Source organism: Pteropus vampyrus, unplaced genomic scaffold (assembly GCF_000151845.1).
Source record: "Pteropus vampyrus isolate Shadow unplaced genomic scaffold, Pvam_2.0 Scaffold214, whole genome shotgun sequence".
Taxonomy (NCBI): domain Eukaryota; kingdom Metazoa; phylum Chordata; class Mammalia; order Chiroptera; family Pteropodidae; genus Pteropus; species Pteropus vampyrus.
Window position 1 is genome coordinate 841514 of NW_011888995.1, and position 22005 is coordinate 863518.

A 22005-nucleotide genomic window follows, 5' to 3' on the forward strand; every position below is an offset into this window, starting at 1 on the left:
GCTGGGTTCACACTCTCCCCCCAGAGAGCAGAAGCCGTGACTGGGAGGAAGGAAGCCAAACTGTCTTCTCACTCGACCCAAATCTGTGTTCACGGGGTGAGTTATGACAGGGTTTCAACATTTTAAAGGACTTTTTAGGATAAAAGCCCGGGAAGCGTGAGCTGACATGCCCATTTGCGACAGGACACGCACATCTAAGTCAGTTTCCGCACCCGTCAACGTGTCTAATTGTTATACAATAGACACCACATAAAATTTATCATTTTAAGCATGTTTAGGGTTCAGTGGCGTTAAGCACGTTCGCATCATTCTGCGGCTGTCACCACCAGCCACCTCCAGAACATTTTCATCTTCCCCAACTGAAACTCTGTCCCCATTAAACACTCGCTCCCTATTCCCCCTCCCCCAGCTCCTGGCACCCATCCTTCTACATTCTGTCCCTATGAATCTGACTCCTTTAGGGACCTCGTATAAGTGGAATCACACAGTACGGTCTTTTTGTGACCGGCTTATGTCACCGAGCGTAATGGCCTCGAAGTTCATCCATGTGGCAGCCGGCGTCAGAATGTCCTTCCTTCTTCAGGCTGATACTCCATCGCATGGATGGACCACATGTTGCTTTTCCATCCATCTATCGATGGGCACTTGCGTATAGCACTGCAGTACCCGGCAGTGTGCAAGCAACAGTTCATACACCTGTCAACTCCGAATAAGCTTCTCCACAGCCCTCTGACAGAACTGGCTGTGCTGATGCTAACAGCGTCCCTGGGGCTCTGCCCACACAAGCGCGCACGCACACGCACACGCGCGCACACACACACACACACACACGTGTGCACGTACGGGGCCTCGCTTCACAGCTCACAGAGCATCTCATTGGCACTCTAATGGCTGCAAACACCGTGAGCGCTTACTCTGGTTTACACAATCACAAATACACAATTATAAGCAGATCCATGCCGAACGTCCTCCAGCAGACGTCACCGTACACACCTCTGATTACTTGTGTGGGTGCAGCTCCCCGAGCTGGAACTCTGCACCCTGGGGACGCACCTGTGCTGAGACCTGCTGGCCCAGTACCGGAGCACCGAGCAGAGGCTGTGCCAGCTCGCCTCCCGGCACAGGCGAAGAGCCAGCCTCCTCCCTTCCCGCCAACTCTGCACCTGCTCTTTATTTTAAAGCCAACCAATTTATCAGTCTTTTCTTTTTAAAAAAAAAATGTCACCTTTGGCTCTAAGGTTAGAAAGATCTTTATCCCGGGATGATAAATGCTCCACCCACTTTTCCTTCTGGGATGCTTGTGGCTTCTTCTCTGTATTTAATTTTAAACTTCAACTGATATTTATTTTGGTGTAATGTGTTAAGAAAAGGCACAATTTAACTTTTTCTCCTCATTTTTTCTCCCCTCCTTCTTCTCCTCAATAATTTCCTCAATGCCACTGATTGAGAATCGAACTGATATAGCCCCTGGATTTGAAATGCTACATTTATCACCAATCCAATATATGTATCTGGGTCTATTTCTGGGTTTTCTACACTTTTCTCATTCTGTCACATTTACGTTTTTATTATGGTTCTGGCACCATAGTATTTAAATTATTAGAGCAGGTCCCCTCCTTAATTTGATCTTTTAAAATTTTTCGCCATAATCGTGAACTCCTCTTTTATTCTTCCAGGCAAATTCTGTGGCACCGTCAGGGAGCAAACACATCACACGTGTACCCCAATATCTGCAACAGTCTTCCCCGGGCAGGCTGGAAGTCCTTAGTTTGCCTTTGACCTTGGAAAAGCGGAGCTGGGCGTACCTGAAATGTGGATGGTCCTCGAAGAAGGCCTTCTCTTTCTGCAGAGCCTCGGCCAGGCTCAGCTGGTCCTGGATGTCCTGCTGGCCCCTGCACTTGACGATCATGTAGCCCTTCTTCAGGTGGCAGACCAGGTTCCGCACCACGTCGACGACCTTGTTTTCGGTGCCTTTGTCCACCAGGTCGGGCTTCGTCAGGATTCCTGCGGACCACGGCCTTTCACTTGGAGAACGCACATGGCCTCGCCGGAGCGAGAAATGAGGGACGGCCCATCCCTCGGCAATCCCCGGCCACCGGCTTGCCCCTACCCTTGCCTGAGGGCAGATAGTAGGGCTCGTAGAACCCCAGGTGGAAGGCACAGAAGTTTCCATCTTCCCGACTGACACTCTGTCCCCATTAAAGAGTAACTCCCCGTCTCCGTGCCAGGCCCCTGGCACCACCACCCGACTTCGTGCATATGAATCTGACTGCTGTAGGGAGGGACCTCGTATAAGTGAAATCGTGCCGTGTTTGTTTTTCTCGTATCTGATTTATTCCACTTAGTGTAATGTCTTCAAAGTTCATCCACGTAGTGGCACGTGGCACAGTGTCCTTCATCTCTTTCCGCCTCAAATGCATTGCTAACTGTTTTCCGGTTTTGCTCTGCCCCCCGAACCCACCATGCCTTTCCTAATCAGGTAGACAAAGGTTACGGGCCAACTTGTGGCCAACAAGAGTCAACGTGACCCACATCATCGGGACTCAGCGGGCACCAAACCTGGCACCTTATCAGTTCTCGTCTGCTGGGTGCAGGCCCCTCGCCCTGTGTGTGTGCCAAGGAACAGCCATTTGGATTCAAGAGACATTTTCCCACTGTCTAACCACCTGCCGTTTTCGGGGTTTCCCCTCTTCTTACCTATGGTCCTGTCTCCGTCGGGGTCCACCTCCTGAGCCATGCTCAAGGCCTCCGTGGTGGCGATGTCCACGTTACTGGGCACCACCACCAAGTTGATCGTCTGCTGCTTAAGGATGTACTTCTTGATGAGTCTCTTGATCTGTAAAAAAAAACGAGCGGGTGTGAGAGTTAGAAAGATCGTGACCTTGCACTTGCTCAGGTTCAGAGTCTTCGGGGCAGTCCCCGCAGAAGTAAGCCTGCAGAAGGAAGCCTGGTGGCACTTTCCAAGACAGAGTTATGAGTAGCCGAGTTCCCCATGAGGAAACAGCCCTGCGGTCAGGGAAAACCATGAGGTTTTCACTCACTCGTATTTCCTGAAACCTTAAACTTGATGGTCACAATGAAAAACAAGATGCCACAAGAATAGCTTGACTGGTCCCTGAACCTTTAACCCATCGATTGAGTCGCCGATATGAAAGTATCATTATGTCGTTTCTAATGCTCTGAGCTCTCGCCACAAGTTCCTAATAGACTTCCTAATACAAAATGTGACAATAACCAAAGATGAGTCACCGTATAAAACACAAAGCGTACAAAACGTATTTCTGATTTTGCCTGTTTGCCTCCCTCTCTCCAGAGACGTCTCCGGCTGACTCCGAGGAGATTGCAACCACCATGCTCTCCAAATTTCCCACTCACGCTTCTTATATATCCACCCTTCAAACTCAGCCCTGAATTCATTTGTGCCCTAATGCAGCCCCCATGTCCCACCCATCCCCCCAGACCAAGGGCAGGATGGAGCCGAAGTTTCACCTGAAACCCAATGTCAGCTGGCTGATTGCCCAGGGCCACCCTGGTGATGCCGGGGAGGTCGATGAGGGTCAGGTCTGGGACGTGAGGGGAGCTGATCTCCAGGTTGATCAGCTCATGGCTGATGTCCATTCCTACCCCAGCAATGACATCCTGGGCTACAGAAGAGGGAACAAAAGAGAAAACAATCAGCACTTTGGGTAAAAGTGTCTCGTTCTGATAAATCCTCTGAAAGTGAAACCGACCAGCCACTTTTGTAACTCCAGAATGATCCGAGCTTAATTATGTGGCATGCTGGGAAGAAATGAAAGTCGATAACGAGAAGTTATTTATTCATCTCAAACACGCTTCGTAGCCACTGTCACTCCTTGGTCTTTCTGTCCTTCAGATGTTATTTTTCCCTTTGGATGTTTCGGATCAACCCGATGATCTCTGTGATTTGCATTTAGTGAGATCTGCCGTGAATTAGCCGAAGCAAGGATTATGTAAACACATCCATTCTGCTTCTGGAGGAAAAGCTCCCGCCACCCCCACCCCCACCCCTCCAATTCCTCTTCCATCAGGATAAGGATGGCCTCGAATAGGAAACAGATGCTTGATACTTGGAGACAAGCTTTCGATTTTAAAATTCGCGTCATTCTCAGATACGTATATACTAAGCAGTAAATGATCGAGGTCAGATTCTGCCCAAAAGCACTGGTCTTGATGAGAAAAGAGAGAATGCAGGCAGCCGGGGTCTGACGTGCAGGTGGGGAGGGGGGGCGGGGCGGGGATGACGGATGGAGGGATGGGGGATGGAGCAAGGGGAGGGGCTGGTTCTCAAGGGCCAAGCCCAGAAAAGAGGAAGAGGAATCAATGCCAGGCCGACCCCAACCACTTCACACAGTTCATCAGACCTCCAAATGGGCGAAGACAATGGACATGGGTGTTTACCTTTCCTGATTTCCTCTTCCACCTCCGAAGCATCTGACATCTCAATCTCCTGGTCCTGGTAACTGACTTTGCCTTTCCATTCGTCCCCGTCCCTCAGTTTTCTCAGCTTCAGCACCAGAGGACACCTCGTCACGATACCTAGGAGGCCACGTCCACGTCAGTGCTACACTCTGCTCTTACAAGTCCCAGATGGTGGTTCTCAAAACTCGATACAATCGGGGAGACCACACATACTGCAGGAGTTCCGGCCTCGCCCGCGGATGTTCTGATGCATCGTGAATATGCGTCTGAGCCGCTTTGGGGCTCCCTAACGTTTGCAAGCCACCATTTTAAGCTTCTCACTTCATGCCAGTGTTCCGCGATCAGCTCAGGAGGTAAACAGCAACGAGAAAACCCCAAACTTGTACAAACATTCTCCACGTTCCCCTCGCGGTCAACCCCCCTCTGCCAGGAAGGCACACTGCCCCTGCCAGGCCACCTTCCTGCAAGCTCCTTCTCGGTCACACCCATCTTCCACCTCCAACACCCATTTCAAGGCCCATCCAGATCTGTCCACTTCCTGCGAGCCCTCACTGATATCCTTGGCCTTGTAGCTCAAACAGGGCCACCAGCCAATCTTTACCTCCTAAGCTCTCGGGAAGGGGGCTCAGAAAAGATACCCACGCGCACGTGCTTCCGAGCTAGAGACCCAAATGCATTGACTCCAGACCTTCCACAAACTGCAGGTTACACACAGCCCACACGGAAGCGTGTGATGAGAGGGTGTTATGGACTGAACTGTGTCCCCATCAAAATGGATATGTTGCAGTCCTAGCCCCCAGTGTGACTGCATTTGGAGGCAGAGCCTTTGAAAGAGGTAACTAAGATTAACTGAGGTCACAGGGTGGGCCCTGACCAATGTGGCTGGTGCCCTTATAAAAAGAAGACACCAGATGTGAGCTCATCCAGAAAAGGCCGTGTGAGGACACGGCGAGAGGCTGGCCATCTGCTGACTTCTAGCCTCCAGATCTGTGAGAAATAAAGCTCTGCTGCTTAAGCCACCGGTCTGTGGTCTTCCGTTAAGGCGGCAGAGCTGATAGCCCAGGGGCCGGGTGCTTACCGCTGCCTCTGGGCAGGGCGACGCCCGACAGGGCCTCCAGCACGGAGCTCTTGCCCGAGCTCTGGTCCCCGATGACCGCGATGGCGGGCAGGGCCAGGTCCTGCTCCACGCCCAGGGCCCGCAGAGAGTCGATGAGGTCGATGCAGGGGCGGATTTTCTCCTCGTAGTAGCTGCACAGGCTGCTCTCGGGGTCCTGGAGGAGGCAGAATCGGAGAGTTCTGTCATGGCCTTTAGGTCACGTTCCATCCGAAAGGGACAGCGTCGACTGGTCTCGTACAGGTTGTCGTGAAGAGGATTTTCACTCAAAAGACTAACCATATAACCAGCTCTTGGCTCTGCTTCCGTAGACGTGCCTGCCGCAGAGGCCGTGGGGCAGGGTGACCTCGAAATTAACTAAAGACTCATTCTCCCTTTTGCTTGTTCTGTCTAATCAGCAAATGTACCTGCCTGTAACCCATAGCAACCCCTGCGCTTTGTAACCATCTGAGGACAAATTAACTAATCGGCCCATGCCAACTCAGCTCTATATAAGCGAAGTCGCATCTGAGCTCGGGGTCCAGATCTTCAGAGCACTAGCTCCTCTGGGACCGCTGGCATAATAAACCTGAGTTCTCCGACTCTCCCAGTGCCGCTTGGTTTCTGCCCCGCCCCGCCGTCTGATTTTTGCAACATTTCTGCAACGATTGGATCATACAGCTAAAAGTGTCAGCTTTCAGATCAAATTCAGGTTGCATAGATTCTAGAAGCCAAGTTTGGTTCCCACCAAAAATATGTCTGGATTCTGGGAAAAAGAAAGACCATGTGGCTTCTCTGTGAGGGAATGTCATGACAACATTCAGAGGGTTGCAGCTCGGGACTGAACCGTGACCTGGGCACGTGGTAACAGGGCTCCGCGGGCCAAGGGCCCAGGCCAATACCTACGGGAGCCGATCAGCATCTTGCTTGGTTTTCCAGGCCAAAGTCGCACACCAAGCAGCATCAGCTGAGGCACACCGTCTCCATTCAGCTGAAAGAAGGACTCGGGCCGCAGATTCTGCATCGCCATTTTGCCTCAGGCGGGGTGAGACAGCAGGCCTTCAAATGGACACAGCTCACAGACACATGGATACTGATTTTCAGGCAACAACTTACTTTTTTCAGATTCTCCTCAGACACCTTAGCATCTGGTACCCGAGGACTGGACGCAGAGGCCGAGTTATGATTTTTGACTTTCCCTTTAAGAGGACTCCTCTTCACCGTAGGAAGACTCATCTTCTTCCCTTATCGGTTCAGCTGAAAACCAAGCAGACCAGGGTCAACACAGGTTGGAACCGGGTACATCCGATCATGGACAAACCCACCACTCTTTACTAACTGAAAAAGAAATGACAAGAGGACCCAAGGGAGCAAATCTCAAATGAAGACGAAGGCCGGATCCCGGCTCGGCAGAACTCACGAGCATGCTTCCAGAACCCAGCCGATTGTTTCAACTAGGTATTTCCTGTCGCGATTTCAGGTGCAACATCAAAAATTTTTCCGTCATAAATTTAGCAGCGAAAAATGAAATATCTGATGCATTTTTTTAAAAAATAATTTTTAAGAATAAAATTATCAGAGGATGTTTTCCAATGTAGCCAAGGGAATCTAAATATTATGGTAATTTAATATCCAAACCTATAGTTTAAAAAAATGTAGGAACACCAAGTCGTTTACTCTGCTCCTTTTGATCCTCGATTTCATATTTTCATTCCATTTCCCCCGCGTAAGTTTATCTAAATGTCATTTACTTTATTTTTGAAAGTATTTAATTGACCACTTTATCATACTTGTCAGCATCAAAAAATATGTATGCATTATTTCAAATTCATGAAAAATTGTTTCTGGGACCGCAAGTCTAATAGTCTTGGATAAAAGTAAATAACGATGTTTCTCCTATGATTTAAAAGAAATGCTATAAAAAAATTTAAGGCACCTATATACCTCTAATACACCTTCTTTTTACTTGACGATGCAACGCTGATGAGTTGGATGGAAATGCAGAGCTGTTCTCTTACGCTTCCTTGAAACAAAGTAAAACATACAAATTAGACCAAAACCGGGGCAAATAACCGAGAGCGCTCACTCAGCTGCTGACCACGGTGCACGCACGGAATGCACGGGGGACCTCCTGCTTCCAAGCCCATTCATAGTTCCCAGACTCCTTCTTGTCGATCTTGCGTATTTTAATTTTAAGACAGATTTGGATAAGGCAGAGAGTCTCGCTGTAAATTTACTGCCTGGCTTAACAGCTTTTTCTGATGCTCTGCGCTTCCTTTTGATAGACCTCGTCTAAGAGTTTCATAGTCTTTCTCAATACGCAGTTGAAAGGACAAGGTAAAAAAAGCAAAAAGTTGCAGAGGTGCGTGCCTTTCTTTGTAAAGTAGGAGGAAAGGCAATTTTGAAAGGCAATGTTTTAAAGAGTACTGTTTGGAATTCGGCAATCTGGAAATTTATTCCCTAACCCCCGACCCCCACTTTTCTCCTTTGTCCAAAATGTCATAGGTACCCAATGTTGCCGTGCTGGCTGGAATTTGCATGTTTATGGGAATTACCCATGCACATGTACTAAAAATTTGATTTTCTCCTGTTAATCCGTCTGTTAATTTGATTATTAGCCCAGCTAGAACAACTTAGAGGGTGGAAGAAAAAGTATGTTTTTCTAGCCCCCACACCCAACATAATTTTAAAGATCATCTCGTGGGACTTACATTTAGTTTTTCTCTTGAAAGTGTTTTCCTTTCCAAAAGCCCAGACCTTTAAATGTTTGATGACTAAAAGGAAGAACGTCTGCACTCAGCCCTAATGCTCTCTGAGGTCCTCGCTGAGCTAAGTGTTGGGAGGTGGGGCGCAGGGAAGCCAGGAAGGAATGGGGGGGGGAGTGTCACCTCAGGAGGAGTGGGGGAACTTCCTGGCCAGCACCTGCGCTCTAAAGTAGAAAGGTGACAAGGCTAGACATTTCAGGCGCCCTTTGGGACTGACGACTTGATCCTGTTTCCAACAAAACTTGGCTATGAATCCGACCAAATGATTCTGAGAATCCCACGCGCACAGCTCGGGTCTCAGCGGCTACTGGCTTCCTTCCGTCAGCCCCCAGGGACTGTTCTGCCTCCCCCCATCCCCGCAGACGACTACGGACCCAGGAGGCTGAGCCAGCCCCATTCAGTGGCACCCTGCTGCTCAAGCTGGGGGGCGGGGGGAGTCGCGGACACTCCCCTGTGCCCTGGTGTGGGGTACGCCGCGCAGGGCACTCCTGCGCATGCCTCGTCTCCCCCACCAGGAAGCTCTGCCCACTCGGGTACCCAGAGCTTCCTCACAGGGACTCTTGCATCCGACCGCCTGGTATTCTGCACGATCAGTGAAGACCGTTTGTCCTCCAAGGAACCCTGCGGACTGTTGACTGGTCCGGTTTGCAATCAGTTAGGATATCTAAACTGATATAAAGCGACGGTCAGCGTTTGGGGTGGGCTCGAGAACCACGCAGCAGTGGACGAGAAACTTTCTCAGCGCTCACCCCTTAACCAGCTTCCTCGGAGAGCCCCTTGGCTCCCATCCCCAACACCTTCCCGCCTCCTCAAGCAGTGAAGACGCCGGTTTGTGATGAGCCACCCGGGGGAGGGGGGGCCTCCGCAGCCTGTGGGTCTGCGGTAGAATCTGCGCCCAGCCACGAAATCGTCATTATTTTTATTGCTATTATTATTATTTACTATGACTAGCCCCGAAATGCCCACACCCCGAGCACCCGTCTCTGCAGCCAGCTGCCCAGACGGCCCCGTCCGATCCCCCCGCGGCTGGACGGCGCGCGGACCCGGGAGCGCGACACTCACCTGTCTCCTGCCAGCACCCCGCCGCCGCGCGCCGTCGCCGGCTTTATGCCGCGCCTGGCCCCGCCCCGCCTTCTGCCTGCGGCCGCCGGGAAATGAAACTCGTAGGAGACAGATGGGCGAGGCCCAGGGGCCGCAGAAACGAAACCGAATTCTGCGCCTGCGCTCCGGTGCGCCCCGCGGAGCTGCGGCCGGCCCGAGACACCCCGAGGGCGCGCCGCTCCCAGATCACCCGCATCCCACGAGGCTTTCGGGAAGGGCAGATTCTCCGACCCTACTCCAGACCTGCTGAGTCCGAAACCGCCCGCGGCGCTGGGCCGGGCCACCGGGATTCTGGTGGTTCCGGTGCCAGGCTGAGCACCGCTGCTCCCAAAGCCTCGAGTCATCCTTCCAAAGCTGAAGGATGCCGGGAGCTCGGGGCCGCTTCAGCCTGGTCCCCCGAACAGATGCAACGACAACCACCGGGGGTCTTGAATTCTTGCTGGAGGTTCACTGGAGTCATTCAAGCACCAGCAAAGATTCTCGAACATTCTTATGTTAATTGCAGCTCCCCATCTCCCGCTACCCGTGCGGACCCACATCGGCCTCCTCCTCGCCCAGTTCTCCTTGTCCATCGCAAGCCTCCCTGGCTCATATGACTTCTCTGGGGGTGGAAATGAGTGGAAGGTGGGGGCCGAGGTCATAGGGACCCAAGAGGAGCCTTCCCTGTGGGGACTCTGAGCCTGGGTAACACTTCCCTTTGGCAGGGCGCACGATGTCTATATTCTCCTCGGCTCAGCTCAGAGTGCTCGACGACACCTCCCCCCCTCCCAAAACATCTCTGTGATAAGGAAGGGTTGCCCTCGCCCCACTCAAAAGCCCCAAACCGCGCCCAGCTCCAAGACTTGGGGGTCTGGAAAAGCCTGGATGGGACCAAATTCAACATGGCCTCTCTCAGGAGAGTGGGAGACAGTCCCACAGCACAGCGCCCCCCCGCACCTCCTCTGGAGGTCTGCCTTGCTCTGCAGGTCCGTTGCTGGGGTCTGGGCAAACCCACGCAGGATGGCCTGAAGGGAGAGCACACGCTGGCCCAGTAAGAAATGAAATCTTTTTTGGACCACTCACCTGTGGGGAGTGGGGGGGTTAAAAAAATAAATAATATACTTCTCTGAGGGGGATAAAAAAAATTGATGTTTCCTTCCACCGTCTAAATTCTTCTAGCTGGACTAATAATCGAAATACCAGAGACGGAGTCACAGGAGAAAATCAAATTCCAGAACACGCGCCTGGCGATTTCACACGAGCGTGGACAGTCCAGGCAGGGAGGCGACGTTGGTACATGTGACATTTTGGACAAAGGAGAAAAGAGAGAGGGGCGGGGCCTTAGATTCTCACTTAGAAGTGAGAATGGGCGACTTACGGACGGTCGTCCGGGGGAAGAGAGAACACACAGGGCAGGGACGTTCTTGCCCGGCGACCCAGGAACGGTGGGACGTGGGACGTGGGGTTCGCAGCCGACCGGCCCCTGCGGAAGCCCTCCTGTTCGCCACACTGAATTCAGAGGGGCTGTTCGGGCTCAGGCGCGCAGCCTCAGAGACCCTTCCTGAGCAGGTTTTTCTGTCTGAATCTCTTGGGCGGGAAAGGAGGGCGGGTCAGAGGTTCTTTCTGAATCTTTTGTTTCTTAATTAACAAGCTTAAAATCAATACCCCCAAAGCGGCTTCAGGGTGCCCAAACTGTGGTCCCCTCTACGCCCTCAGGGTTACTTCCTAGTTATAAAGAAGGGGGAAGCCGTTTCCTGGGAGGCAGGGAGCAGGCTGGACTAGGGCTTTCCGAAAGAGTAAAAGCGCCGCCCAAATCCAGGGAGAGGTGCGAGCAAGGCAGGAAGGACCCAAGACTTCACTCGGAGCACTGGAGTGTGGCGCTGCTTCGCCCGACTGCAGGAGGCTCTGCCCAACGATTCAGACCTAGCCGCAGCCTGCCCAGAGCCAGGCCTAGGCGAAGGTGAGCGAGGTGCCCAGGCACCAAATCCAAGGAGCCACCCACTCCCAGCAGATGCAAGTGCCCCGGGCACTTCCCACACCCGCTAGCCCGTTCCCAGGCCTTGGGCACCTCACCATTTTTAACGGCTCATGCTCATGACGTGGTAGTGCCCTAAACAGCCCCGGGGCTTGTCTGGGATGTAATTCAGTAATAATGAAGTAATAGCTCTCACACACTGAACCATCATGTGTCTTAGGTACTGGCCGGAGAGAATAACTCATCTTCTCAACCACTCTAGGAGGGCAGGGAGACTATCAAGCCATTTTACAGATGGGGAGACTGAGGCCGAGGAGTTAGGCTGCTGCTGGGTCCCTTCAGGGAGAGCCGTGATGGTAATCTAGGTTTTTATCCCAAGCACTTGTGGCACCTCCTGGTGCTGAAACTGACGGGATGCCGCGCCTGTCCTCAGGAATCTTCCATGCGCGATGCCGCTGATCCCTTCTTTGTCAAAGAAACATTGGTTGCTCTGTGTTCTCAAACAACTTTCACATTCTTAGGCCTTGTGGTTTGTCCCGCAGAATCGACACCCCTCTTACCATCGCTATCCCACTTCTGCTGGCCAGTCTTTTCCCCACGGACTCCCGGAGACATCAGGCTCCCCTGCGAAGTCCCAACTCCGATGTCCCTGTCTATGCAGCTGCCCCTGGGAGCTCCTTACAAGCCTGGATCAGGCCTCTCCCGCCCCCCACCCCCACCCCCAGCTTAGCTCAGGCTAAGATGTAGTTCCTTTCAGATGGACATTCTGAAGAGTGGGGTGTGTGGCTACCTCCTTGATGAGCTGGCACCTCCCCAAAGGCAAGGTTGAGATCTTAGCAACCTTATGTCCTTCCAGTGCCCACCACCTACCAACCGTAGGTGCTCATTAAGCATGGGTTGAATTTACCTGCACCGAGGTGCCCAGCACAGCCCCGTCCTGCCCTCCTTAATTTGTCTCCTCTCTCCATTAAAATGGATCCGGCAAACACACAGCATCCGTAGGGAAGCATATTAGTGGCCGAGCAGCCACACCGACCCCGGCTCCTTCTGTCTGTGCAGTCACAGGGGCCCAGGGGTCTCCAGGTCTCTCTGGTCCTTGTCCAGCCCTCTTGTCACCTGCCTGGCCTGGCCTAGACTTGACACGGAGACCGGAGCTGGCATTAATGGAAAGCAATGGGGGGGCAGCTTCCAGGCCTCGCTCCCTACCTCCAAAACTGGCCGTTTCCTCAAATATCTGTGGGAAGAGGGCTGCAGCCGATTTAAACGCTACAGGGCCGAGCGTTCCAAACTGCTCAGCGTGGTGCGCAAGTCCGTTGCTGGGATGTAAGACCCTCCTTGCTAAGACCCTCCTTGCTACCACCCTTCTCCAGGCCTAGTGGGCTCGCTCCCCGGGAGCCCCACGCTTCGCCCCTCCCCCAGCCTCATCACACTGCCTTGGCCTCTGTGACTCTGAACGCCCGTTCTGCCACCAGGCTGTCAAAGGGGGCGGTGGGGGGGGGGGGCTGGGGGCAGGTCCATGGTGTTTGCTGTTGCACTTGAATACAGCACAGTGGCCCTCACGGTGTTTCAGTGTTACTAGAATGAATGAATGATGAGTCGGAGGGCTGGCCCTGGTCCTGCAGCCGTGGTCCTCAGGGGACCTCCAGAGAGTTTCCCTAAGCCTCTCTCTCGGTTTCCTTCGCAGTCTCCTCCCTGTCTCCCCTCTTTTTTCTTTTCTGTTCATTCAGATTCGGTTTCAGTTTCTTCTCTCAGATTCACAGAAAGAGAAGTCAGCCGGAGCAGGGGCGGGGCCTGGATGAAGGGGCGGAACCAGGAAGGGGCGGGGCGGGGCCCGGGAGGGGCGGGCCGGAGGAGGGGGCGGGGCCCGGAGAAGGGGCGGGGCCCGGAGGAGCTTCTCCGGTCTCGCTGCGGCTGAGACAAACGGAGCTGTCCGCACGCAGCTCTGCTGGTGCCCCGCGCTTCCCCGAGGAGCGGGGCGCTGCGGGGAGGAGGGGGCCCTGCGCGAGGAGGGGGACGCCTGATGGCCGGGCAGCCCGGAGCCACAGAGATAATGTGCCCACGCCTGTGGCCATCTGGCCAGCCCAGCGCCCCCTCCCTCCAGCCCCGAGGGCCAGTCCAGGGCCAGGTGTCATTCGCCCTGCTTCGTTTTCTTCTCTATGGTTGTGACATAGACCAGCGCTCCTCGAAGGATTGCCCCGGGACCAGCGGCATTGGGAGAAGAAGGAAGAGCAGGAAACATGTCTGTGTCGGAGGGACAGGTGTGGCGATGCCCAAATCCTGTTCCCTCTCCCTCCTGTCTGCTTAGCTAGACCACATTTCCCAGCCTGCCTTGCAGTTAAGTGTGGCCACAGGCCCGAGATCTGCCCATAGAACGTGGGAGGAAGTGATGGACACCGTTCCCTGGCCTGGGTCCTGGGAAAGCTGGCTGGCAGTCCCCTCCACTCTCTCTGACACACAGGGTCCGGTGGAAGCTCAAGGCCCGCGTGACGGCGCGGTAACTTGGTGGCCGGGGACAGCTGGCCTGCTTTGGCCAGCCGTGATGGGAGGGAGGAAAACGCTTGGCCTGTGGTACGCCAGGGTCACCGTAGGTGTTTATGCAGCAGTTAGCCCGTTCCAGTGGAACGTGGGCCGTCTACCCAGCTCCATGCTCTGACCTGCTGTGCTAATGAGGGTCTGAGACTCCCAGGGACTTGTAAATGAGACCTTATTTGGAAGTCACGTCTTTGCAGATATCAAGTTAAGGCTCTTGAGATGAGATCCTCCCGGGGTAGGGAGCGCTTTTAATCCGATGCTCCGATGTCTTTCAAAGACAAAGGAGAAGGAGGTTTGACGTAAGGAGACACAGAGAACACTAGGTGAAGATGGAGGCAGAGAGCAGAGCGATGCAGCTGCCCGCCCAGGAACGGGGAGAGGCGCTGGAGCCTCCGGCAGCGGGGTCAGCCTGGCACGGCTCCCCCTCAGAGCTCCGCGAGGAGCCAACCCCGCCGACGCCTCCATGTCAGACTTCTGACCTCCAGACTGCGAGCGAGCGAGCAAACTTCTGTTGTCTTAAGCCACCCTGTTTGTGGCACGTCGTTACGGCCGCCCCCAGGCACTCATACACTGGGGACACCCCAAACCTGGCTTTTGGGTCAGTTCTGACGTGATAAAAGAGAAGATCCCACTCAGGCTGTGAGCACGTGCACGCATGCGAGAAACGCATCGAACGTTCAGGAAAAGCTTCGAATATTCGCTTTATGGAACAGATAATAAGTATCAGACTTTATTTTTCTCAGATTTCCTTTTCACCGCAGTATTTACAATTTGAAGAGACTCGCCGCTTCTCCTCAGTTCTGCTATTGTCTGTGCTTGTGACTTAACTCGCAAAACAAGGAGGAAAAGCTGAATTTAAAAAAACAATCAGTAGCATTTCTATAGACTAACAGTGAATAATCCGAAAAGAAAATTAATACGACAGCCACATCCGCAATAGCCTCTGGAGGAATAAAATACTTAGGAATTGACCAAGGAAAGGAAAGACTTGTACAGTGAAAACTACAAAAAAAAAAATTGCTTAGAGAAATTAAAATAGACATAAGTAAATGGAAAGACAATATTGTCGTGGACTGGAAGACTTAATATTGTCAGAACACAAATACTATCCAAAGCGATCTATAGATTTAATGCAATTCCTAGCAAAGTCCCAGTGATATTTATTTGCAGAGATATATGTAACAACAACAACAACAAAATCCTAAAGTTCACATGGCATCTTAAGGGACCCCAGAACAATCCTGACAAAGAACAAAGCTGAAGGACTCATACTTCCTGATTTCAAAACACTCCAGAGCTACACTCATCAAAACGGTGTGGGGCCGGCTACAGACAGACATACAGACCAATGGAACAGGACCGGAGCCTGGAAATAAACCCTCATACGTACGGTCAAACGTTTTTTGACGAGGGTGCCCAGGCCTACGGGGAAAGGACGGTGTTTTCGACAAGCGGGTCTGGAGAAACGGAATATCCACATGCAAAAGAATGAAATTAGACTCCTACCTAACACCATATGCAAAAATTGATCCAAAAAGTATCAAAGAACCAAACATAAGAGTCGGCCGGAAGATCTTCAGGAGCGAGGGCTGATCTACAGACCCAAAGACAAAGGGAAGACGAGGTCTTGGATGGAGGGAGAGATTGTCGGCATTTTTGAACACCTGCTTTGGGACGGGTAGTTTGCAGAAATGGTTTCGCCTAATCTTCCTAAAGTTCCTGTGAGGTAGGTATTGCTTGGCATGAAGAAAATAAAATTAACCATAATCCTCCAATCTAGAGATTAACACTGGTCTGAAGCTCCCTATTTTTTCTGAAAAAATGTTTTTCCTTATTAAATTGCCCTTCAAGACTTAACATAATGGGGAACAGGAAACCAGCGAAACAGTACAAATTAAAAATGGTATCATTCAGACCCGTTCCTCCAGGGGAGCGGGGGTGGGAAACACAGTCACAGCAGGTGGCATGGCCAAATTCACCTGAAAGTGACCAGCTCAGGGACACCATCCCAAATGACCGAAGTCTGGATTTAAGCCGTAGGCTCAGGTAATCGCCACCATTCATTTCTTCAATGACAGATCACTTTGCCGAGTGGCGACTATGCGCCAGGCGAGGCTCCGGAAATACAAAAGAAGAATTTAATACCGCCTCGCTTCTCCGGGGTCTCGTACTGCGATGCGTCAGGGGAGACAAATTAACGAAGAACAAGGACCGTGTTTAAGAGCGCCGTCCGGGGACCGGAGAGCCACCTCCTCAGGGAGGTGGAGGGGACAGCTCGCAGAGCATATGGACTTCAGATGTGGATTCTGGAGCTGACCGCAGTACAGTGCAGCATGGAGATGAACACAGCGGAGGAGGCTGGCCAAACCGGGAGGGGCTGGCACCCCTCCCCATCCGCCGCCCCCTCCACTCGCCCCCACCCCCACTTTAGCAGGAGAATTTGTAGAGCGCGCGCCGAGCCTGGGTGAGCCGGTAGATCTTCTCCTTGAGGAACTGCCTCTTGGCGGCCGTCTCGCTCTGCTCCTGCAGCAGCCACGTGTAATGCTCCCTCTCTTGCAACATCTGCATCATGGCCTTCTGCAGATAGTCGCTATTCTCTTGGAGCATAAAATACTGGATGATGAACGGGATCTGGTTGGCCAGGCGGTTGCTGGTTTCCTGGAAGAAGGGGCGAGAAGGTGAGCTGGAGGGATCTCACCCGAGGTCTGTGGTTGCAGAGAGAAGCCTTGGGGTTCTGCAGGCACGCGTGGTAGCCTTGCTATATCCTGGTGGTCCTGCCCACCTCACTCTAGTGTCCCGTGTCAAAACACGGGGAGGTTCTGTCCGGGTTGCCCAATTTCAATGCCCAGGTACTTATTCCCTCGGGCACTAGAGCCCACCCGGATGTCCAGGAAACCCAAAGCACATTCTGGGCATCCCAGCCTTCTCTGGAGCTCCATCCCCGGACCCCCACTCCACCTGCCCACAGAGACCTCCTGGCCCGGTGACCCCTTGGCTTTCCTCTGGGACCTGCCTCAGCGCCCGCCTCGTGCTCTCTCTCCCAGCACCTGGAGTTTGCCTGGCAACTGGACGCCACACCTGGGTGGCTGTGCTTTCTGTTCCGATTAAGGACAGGCTTCAGGGTCAGGCTTCCTTGCGATTTCAAAGCCATCTTCCCTCTGTGTGCCCCCGCGCTTTCGTCCACACTGGGTGAGGGTTAGGAGCCACGAAGCTGACCGCGACACCACATCTAGGGGAGGGAATTTCATTCTCGTTTTTGAGAAGCTGGTGAGTGTCAGGTACTTCGAGAGCCCAGTGCCTTCTGAACCACACAAGCGGCTGAGTCCTGACCCGTAAGGTTAGAGCCTGCTGCCTTCCGCTGTATTCTGATCACCGTAACTTTGCACATCGTGGGCAGCACACACTCTAAAGACCTTTGGAGCTGGGGTTAATTTTGAGGTTGGGCTTTGCCACACAAAGCCCTTGATTTGGGGACAAGTTACTGAAGCGTCTCGACAGGGTTAGTGTAAAATTATAGATGAGATAATGGATGAGCAGTTGATCAGAGCCGAAGGGGTTGAACACACAACAGCGGCCCGGCTCGGCCAGCACACCGCCATCGAGACAGCGCCGGCTGGCACACGAGCTGGCACACGAGCTGGCACCCGCCTCGCTGCGCTCCCCCGGGCGCCCGCACTCACCAAGAAGTAGGCATTCAGGTGCACCCCGATTTCAGTGATGGAGGAAACCGAAGCCACGTCATTCGATAAAGGAAATTGCAACGAGGCAGTCTTGCCAAGCGAATTCGCGTCTTCTCGGGCCTTTTCCAGAAGCCTGCTGTAAATCTGGTCTTGACAGTAGACCTGCTGCTCCATCCTGAACTGCAGGCGGATCACGGAGTCCGCGGTTTCCGCCCGTTTGATTTTTATTTCTTCGATCCTGCTCTGGTTGGATACGAAAGAGAAACAGAATTGCTGCTGCCCGCTCTGGGGTCTAAACGCCTGAGGATGTCCTACTGTGTTGAGCACAGAATTAAAAATGAGCTCGGGTCGGAGGAGCCTAAGACTTTACGTGGTGATTTGGAGAAGGCCCCCACGCCGCCCTTCGCTGCTGTCCCTGGCAGTCCCTTGCACGTGCCCGTCCGAGCTCGTCTCCCGCCCATTCTTCCTCTGCCCTGACCCCCCATTTCCTCCCACATCACCGTCTTTCTGCCCCTATAATTGTGGTTTGTTTCCACTTTTAAGTCCTCGCTCCCCTCTCTCTAGCTGGCTTAACTCCCAAGCCCCAAGCTCCGGTGCCAACGCGTCAATGAGCACGGTGGGGGAAGAGCTTGGCATCTTCGCTCCCCCCAAATCCCGTGAGTCCCACACAGTCAAAGGCATTCTGGGAAAGGTACTCATGGCGGTGGAGAAAAGTCGCTTCTTGGCTTTTGAGTTTCAGACAGACTTTTGAATGCTGAAGGCAGAGATGGTGGAGAGAGAGAGAGAGAGAGAGAGAGAGAGAGAGAGAGAGAGAGAGAGAGCGCTTGCCTGTGAGTCACGGGGCCTGGTTTTTCTCCCGTTTCGGAGTGTATGTGGCAAAAAATAATTTTGTCTCAAGCCCCCCTCACAGGTTTGGGGCCCGAGAGCAGAAATGGCCGGCGTATCACTTCTGAGGCGAGTGACACGGGAGGTGACAAGAGCACTGGCTCTGAAGACACCCAGGAGTATAATGGTGGAGGGGTGTATCTGGGCTGGTGGCCTTGGAGGGCTCCAGGAGCCCCCGTGTGGTACACGGAGCAGCGCTGAGGCTCCTTAGCTGTCCGAGGACCACACCAAGGGGCGGAGGCCCTGGCGGGTGCTGGAGTCCCTTGGTCCAGAGCGGCCTGTGCCCAGGAGTTTCTGTGCCCCGGGCGTGCTGGGGAGCCCCGCCGTCAAGAACACAGGGGACCCAGGGGAGCAACCTCCGAGACCAGGAAGGACGGCGCGCACTTGGCAGCTGCCGACCTGGACACATGGCCATCAGGACCAGGCACGCCACCCAGCCCGTGCCGAGGCACCCCAGGACTCAGAGGACTCGGACACACAGCCCCCGCGAAGTCGAAGCCGTGGTTTTCGCCAACTGGCAAACGAGGCGGAAGGAGGAAACAAGTCACTTAGTGGGGAAATGACGGAACTGCTTCTCCCTGCTCACCTGAAGGAGGTGTGGAATGAGATTCTGACCCACAGCCGAGCCCTGGGCAGAGGACCATTTCTACCTGGAGCCCAGGTGGGAGGCGGAAGCCCTCTCTTCCCTTTACTGAGTCTGCGGCTCAGGGGGCCTCGCTAAGTTGCCGAATGGAAACCCACAGAGCTGTGGCACTATTTTTAAGTCAGACTTATAAAAGTGTTGGACGAGGACAAGAAATACTGTCTTCTGTGCTAGAAAAAGATCCAGAACACCACCCAGTCACTGGGGACAGTCACATGTCCAGGCGCGTCCTGCCATGCTGAAGAAGATTATGCGGGAGAGCGAGCAAGCGCACGTGCTGCGTGTCACTACCCCCCAGAAGGGCCACTAACTCCTGAGCAGAATCGAAAGAGCGGAAGCCGCTGGAGCCGCCAGGCCAGCACGCCTGCGGCTGTCACCCGGCCTCGCGCTTCCAAGTGACAGCGCAGATCCACCTTCTTTCGAAGGTGAGACTCGGATCGGCCAGCAGAGCAGGCGGCCAACAGATAAACTGCAGGTGCTTACCTGGACTGTTTTATTAAGGTTGGAAAATTCGCCAAAATGGTTTCTGGCTGTGTCGACGAAAGTTTGCCGGACGATTTCTAACCAGATGAAAAACAAAACATCGGTAAAATGCAAGCAGAGATCAAATGAGTTAAAGACACAGAGGAGAAATCAGGATCCATGACGCTATGCTAAGGACAAGCTCCCCAGATTGACAGACTGAGAGAGAAGAAGGGGATGATCCGTAGTCCTGGGGAGACATGAAATCCACCCTGGGCAGGTCCCATCAACTCCCTGTTCTTCCATGGGGCGCGTGCTCGCCCCGGGGCTGGCATCGGCCTATTCCTCACACAGCTGCGTGGAGCGGGGAGGTCTGATTAGATGCTCTCGCCCACTCCCCGCCTCAGAAAACAATGGCCAAGCAGGTGTGCAGGCTGTGTTTGAAAACTCCATTCCTGTCTGGCTCTCGGAGGCCCTGAGACGCGGGGGCGGGGGGCGGGGCAGGGGGCTCAGGGCAGGACCCTCACCGACAGCCTTCTGCAGCATTTCCAGGGCGGGGTCCACCAGCTGCTGCAGGTACTGCTGCACGATGATCTCGAATGTCTTGTAGTTGACAAACCCCGGAAGCTCTTTGCCGCGATACTGCTTTTCGTATTTTGAAATTTCTTGGTGAACCGTATTTTTAACTACAATATAAGACAAACCACCAAACCACCAGAGTGAATTCTAATCATTTCACAGACCTTTTTTTTTTTTTTTTTTTTTTTTTTAGGTCTTGTTTACCCGCTGTACCCTAAGGCAACGTTTCTAAGTGGAGTTCTTTCATAATTAAAAAACAAAACAAAACAAAACCAAAAAACCATGGTTCTGACAATGACTTTCAAGAAACAAAAATTTTATTCTATAAAAATTTCAGTTGAGAGTTGTTACCCCGAGAGAGAAGTGTAGTGTTTCTAGTTGGTAGAGAAGAATGTGATCAGCTCAATGAAAATAGAGAGCTGCACATTCTTGTCGATTTACAGGTTGCTCAAGGGTACAGCCAGAACGCAGGGGAGACAACCTAGTGACCAGTGCTGTTTTTATCGAGTACCAAAGAGAGCAGAGGCATCTCGCACACGCACGGGCATGCGCACGCGCACACACACACGCATGTGCCCCACTGCATCTGGGCAGGGGCAGAACGGCAGGTGGAACTCTGCCAGGCGGGGCAAGCACGTTCTCATTGGGTCTTGGATGAGGGGTGAAGAGAAGGGGAAACGGGGTGAGGAGGAAGCCGGAGAGGTGGGGGCGCTCTGTGCCGGTGGCGGGGGCGGGTGTGGATCACCGAGGGGCCCGGCTCTTTGCTCGCTTTCCGTGAGCGGGAAGTAGCTCTCGATCTTGGTGTACGGGACTCTGCTTTCGGGCGCTGTCTCGGGACTTACCTTTTTGGGTGTTGGCTGCGAGGACCAGGACCCAGGCTTTAAACTCCTCTCTGAGTTTGTTGTATAAGCGAGTCTCTTTCTCCTTTACGACTTCCTCTCCTTCTACTAGCTTCTCAATGTCCCGATTAAACATTTTAATTTTCTGAAAACGAGATTAAGTCTTCAATCTGTGCCGCAGCCACAGAGGAGCGGGGACCCGGGGCAGTGGCGTGTGGCGTTGGGGTTTGGAGGCGCCCCCCTTCCCGCCACCTCATCTCCCAGGTGGGACGGAGGGAGACAGAGCAGAGGTCCCGGCGGGACCCAGGCGGCGAAGCGCAGGCCACCTCCCGTAGCAGAGGGTCACCAGGAAGGCTGCGGCCATCTGCAGGGACCCGGTGCTGCAGAGGCCAGTTCCCGCGCCTGAGTGTCACGGGGCGTCAGTCCCCAGTCCTCACCTCAATCAGAAAGAACATTTTGTCGCTGTCACTGCTGGGGATGTGCTCCCCACACTGGCGCAGCTCGTCTGTCGCACTCTGGTGGCATTCCCTTATTTGACTTTCCAATAACGGGAGCGATTTCTGAAAATAATGATGGCAAACGATGAAACTCTACAGTTTGAAATTAGCAGCCAGACAGAGGGTTGGGGGTAGGGACAGGGCCCATGGGAAGGCGTCCGAGGGGATGCAGAATTCTTCCTGTCGTGTGAAGCTGGTGGCTTCGAAGGCCTGGCGAGGGGCCGGGGGCAGGGCCTCGCACGCCCTGGGGGTATGCGACAGGCTGCTGCAGGGGTCTGGGCTCACACCATGCTTTTGCTTTTTGTTGGTTTGGCTTGGTGCTTTGTATTTTGAGAACAAGTACATGCGACCACAATGTAAACTTTCTTCAGCAACATGTTCCGACGGTGATAATTTGAGGGTTACAAGCTGATCAATGATGCTCTGGTGGAGCACGTGTCTTGGCTGTCGGCGTCAGGCGGGGTACAGGCGGGGTGCGGGCATAACCGATCGAGGAAGGACGAGGAGGAGGAAGGACGGGGAACGGCCCCGTGGA

At 53.4% G+C, this 22005-nt stretch overlaps 2 protein-coding genes across 2 annotated transcripts in view; both read right to left on the reverse strand.

Annotated features, from left to right (window-relative positions):
- The window catches only part of MX1 (MX dynamin like GTPase 1), a 24137-nt gene extending 14626 nt beyond the window's left edge, over nt 1-9511 (reverse strand). The window contains exons 1-8 of the mRNA XM_023538201.1: nt 9361-9511; nt 7478-7556; nt 6650-6790; nt 5519-5711; nt 4420-4557; nt 3490-3644; nt 2698-2836; nt 1637-2004 (exon numbers count right to left, since the gene is read on the reverse strand). Coding sequence (XP_023393969.1) covers nt 1637-2004; nt 2698-2836; nt 3490-3644; nt 4420-4557; nt 5519-5711; nt 6650-6769 — 1113 coding nt within the window. The 5' untranslated portion in view covers nt 6770-6790; nt 7478-7556; nt 9361-9511. The remainder of the gene's footprint in view (nt 1-1636; nt 2005-2697; nt 2837-3489; nt 3645-4419; nt 4558-5518; nt 5712-6649; nt 6791-7477; nt 7557-9360) is intronic.
- Nucleotides 9512-14581: 5070 nt separating this feature from the next.
- The window catches only part of MX2 (MX dynamin like GTPase 2), a 32713-nt gene continuing 25289 nt past the window's right edge, over nt 14582-22005 (reverse strand). Inside the window, exons 12-17 of the mRNA XM_023538202.1 lie at nt 21411-21533; nt 20977-21118; nt 20083-20241; nt 19577-19653; nt 17566-17808; nt 14582-16543 (exon numbers count right to left, since the gene is read on the reverse strand). Of these exons, the coding sequence (XP_023393970.1) occupies nt 16313-16543; nt 17566-17808; nt 19577-19653; nt 20083-20241; nt 20977-21118; nt 21411-21533 (975 nt within the window). The 3' untranslated portion in view covers nt 14582-16312. The remainder of the gene's footprint in view (nt 16544-17565; nt 17809-19576; nt 19654-20082; nt 20242-20976; nt 21119-21410; nt 21534-22005) is intronic.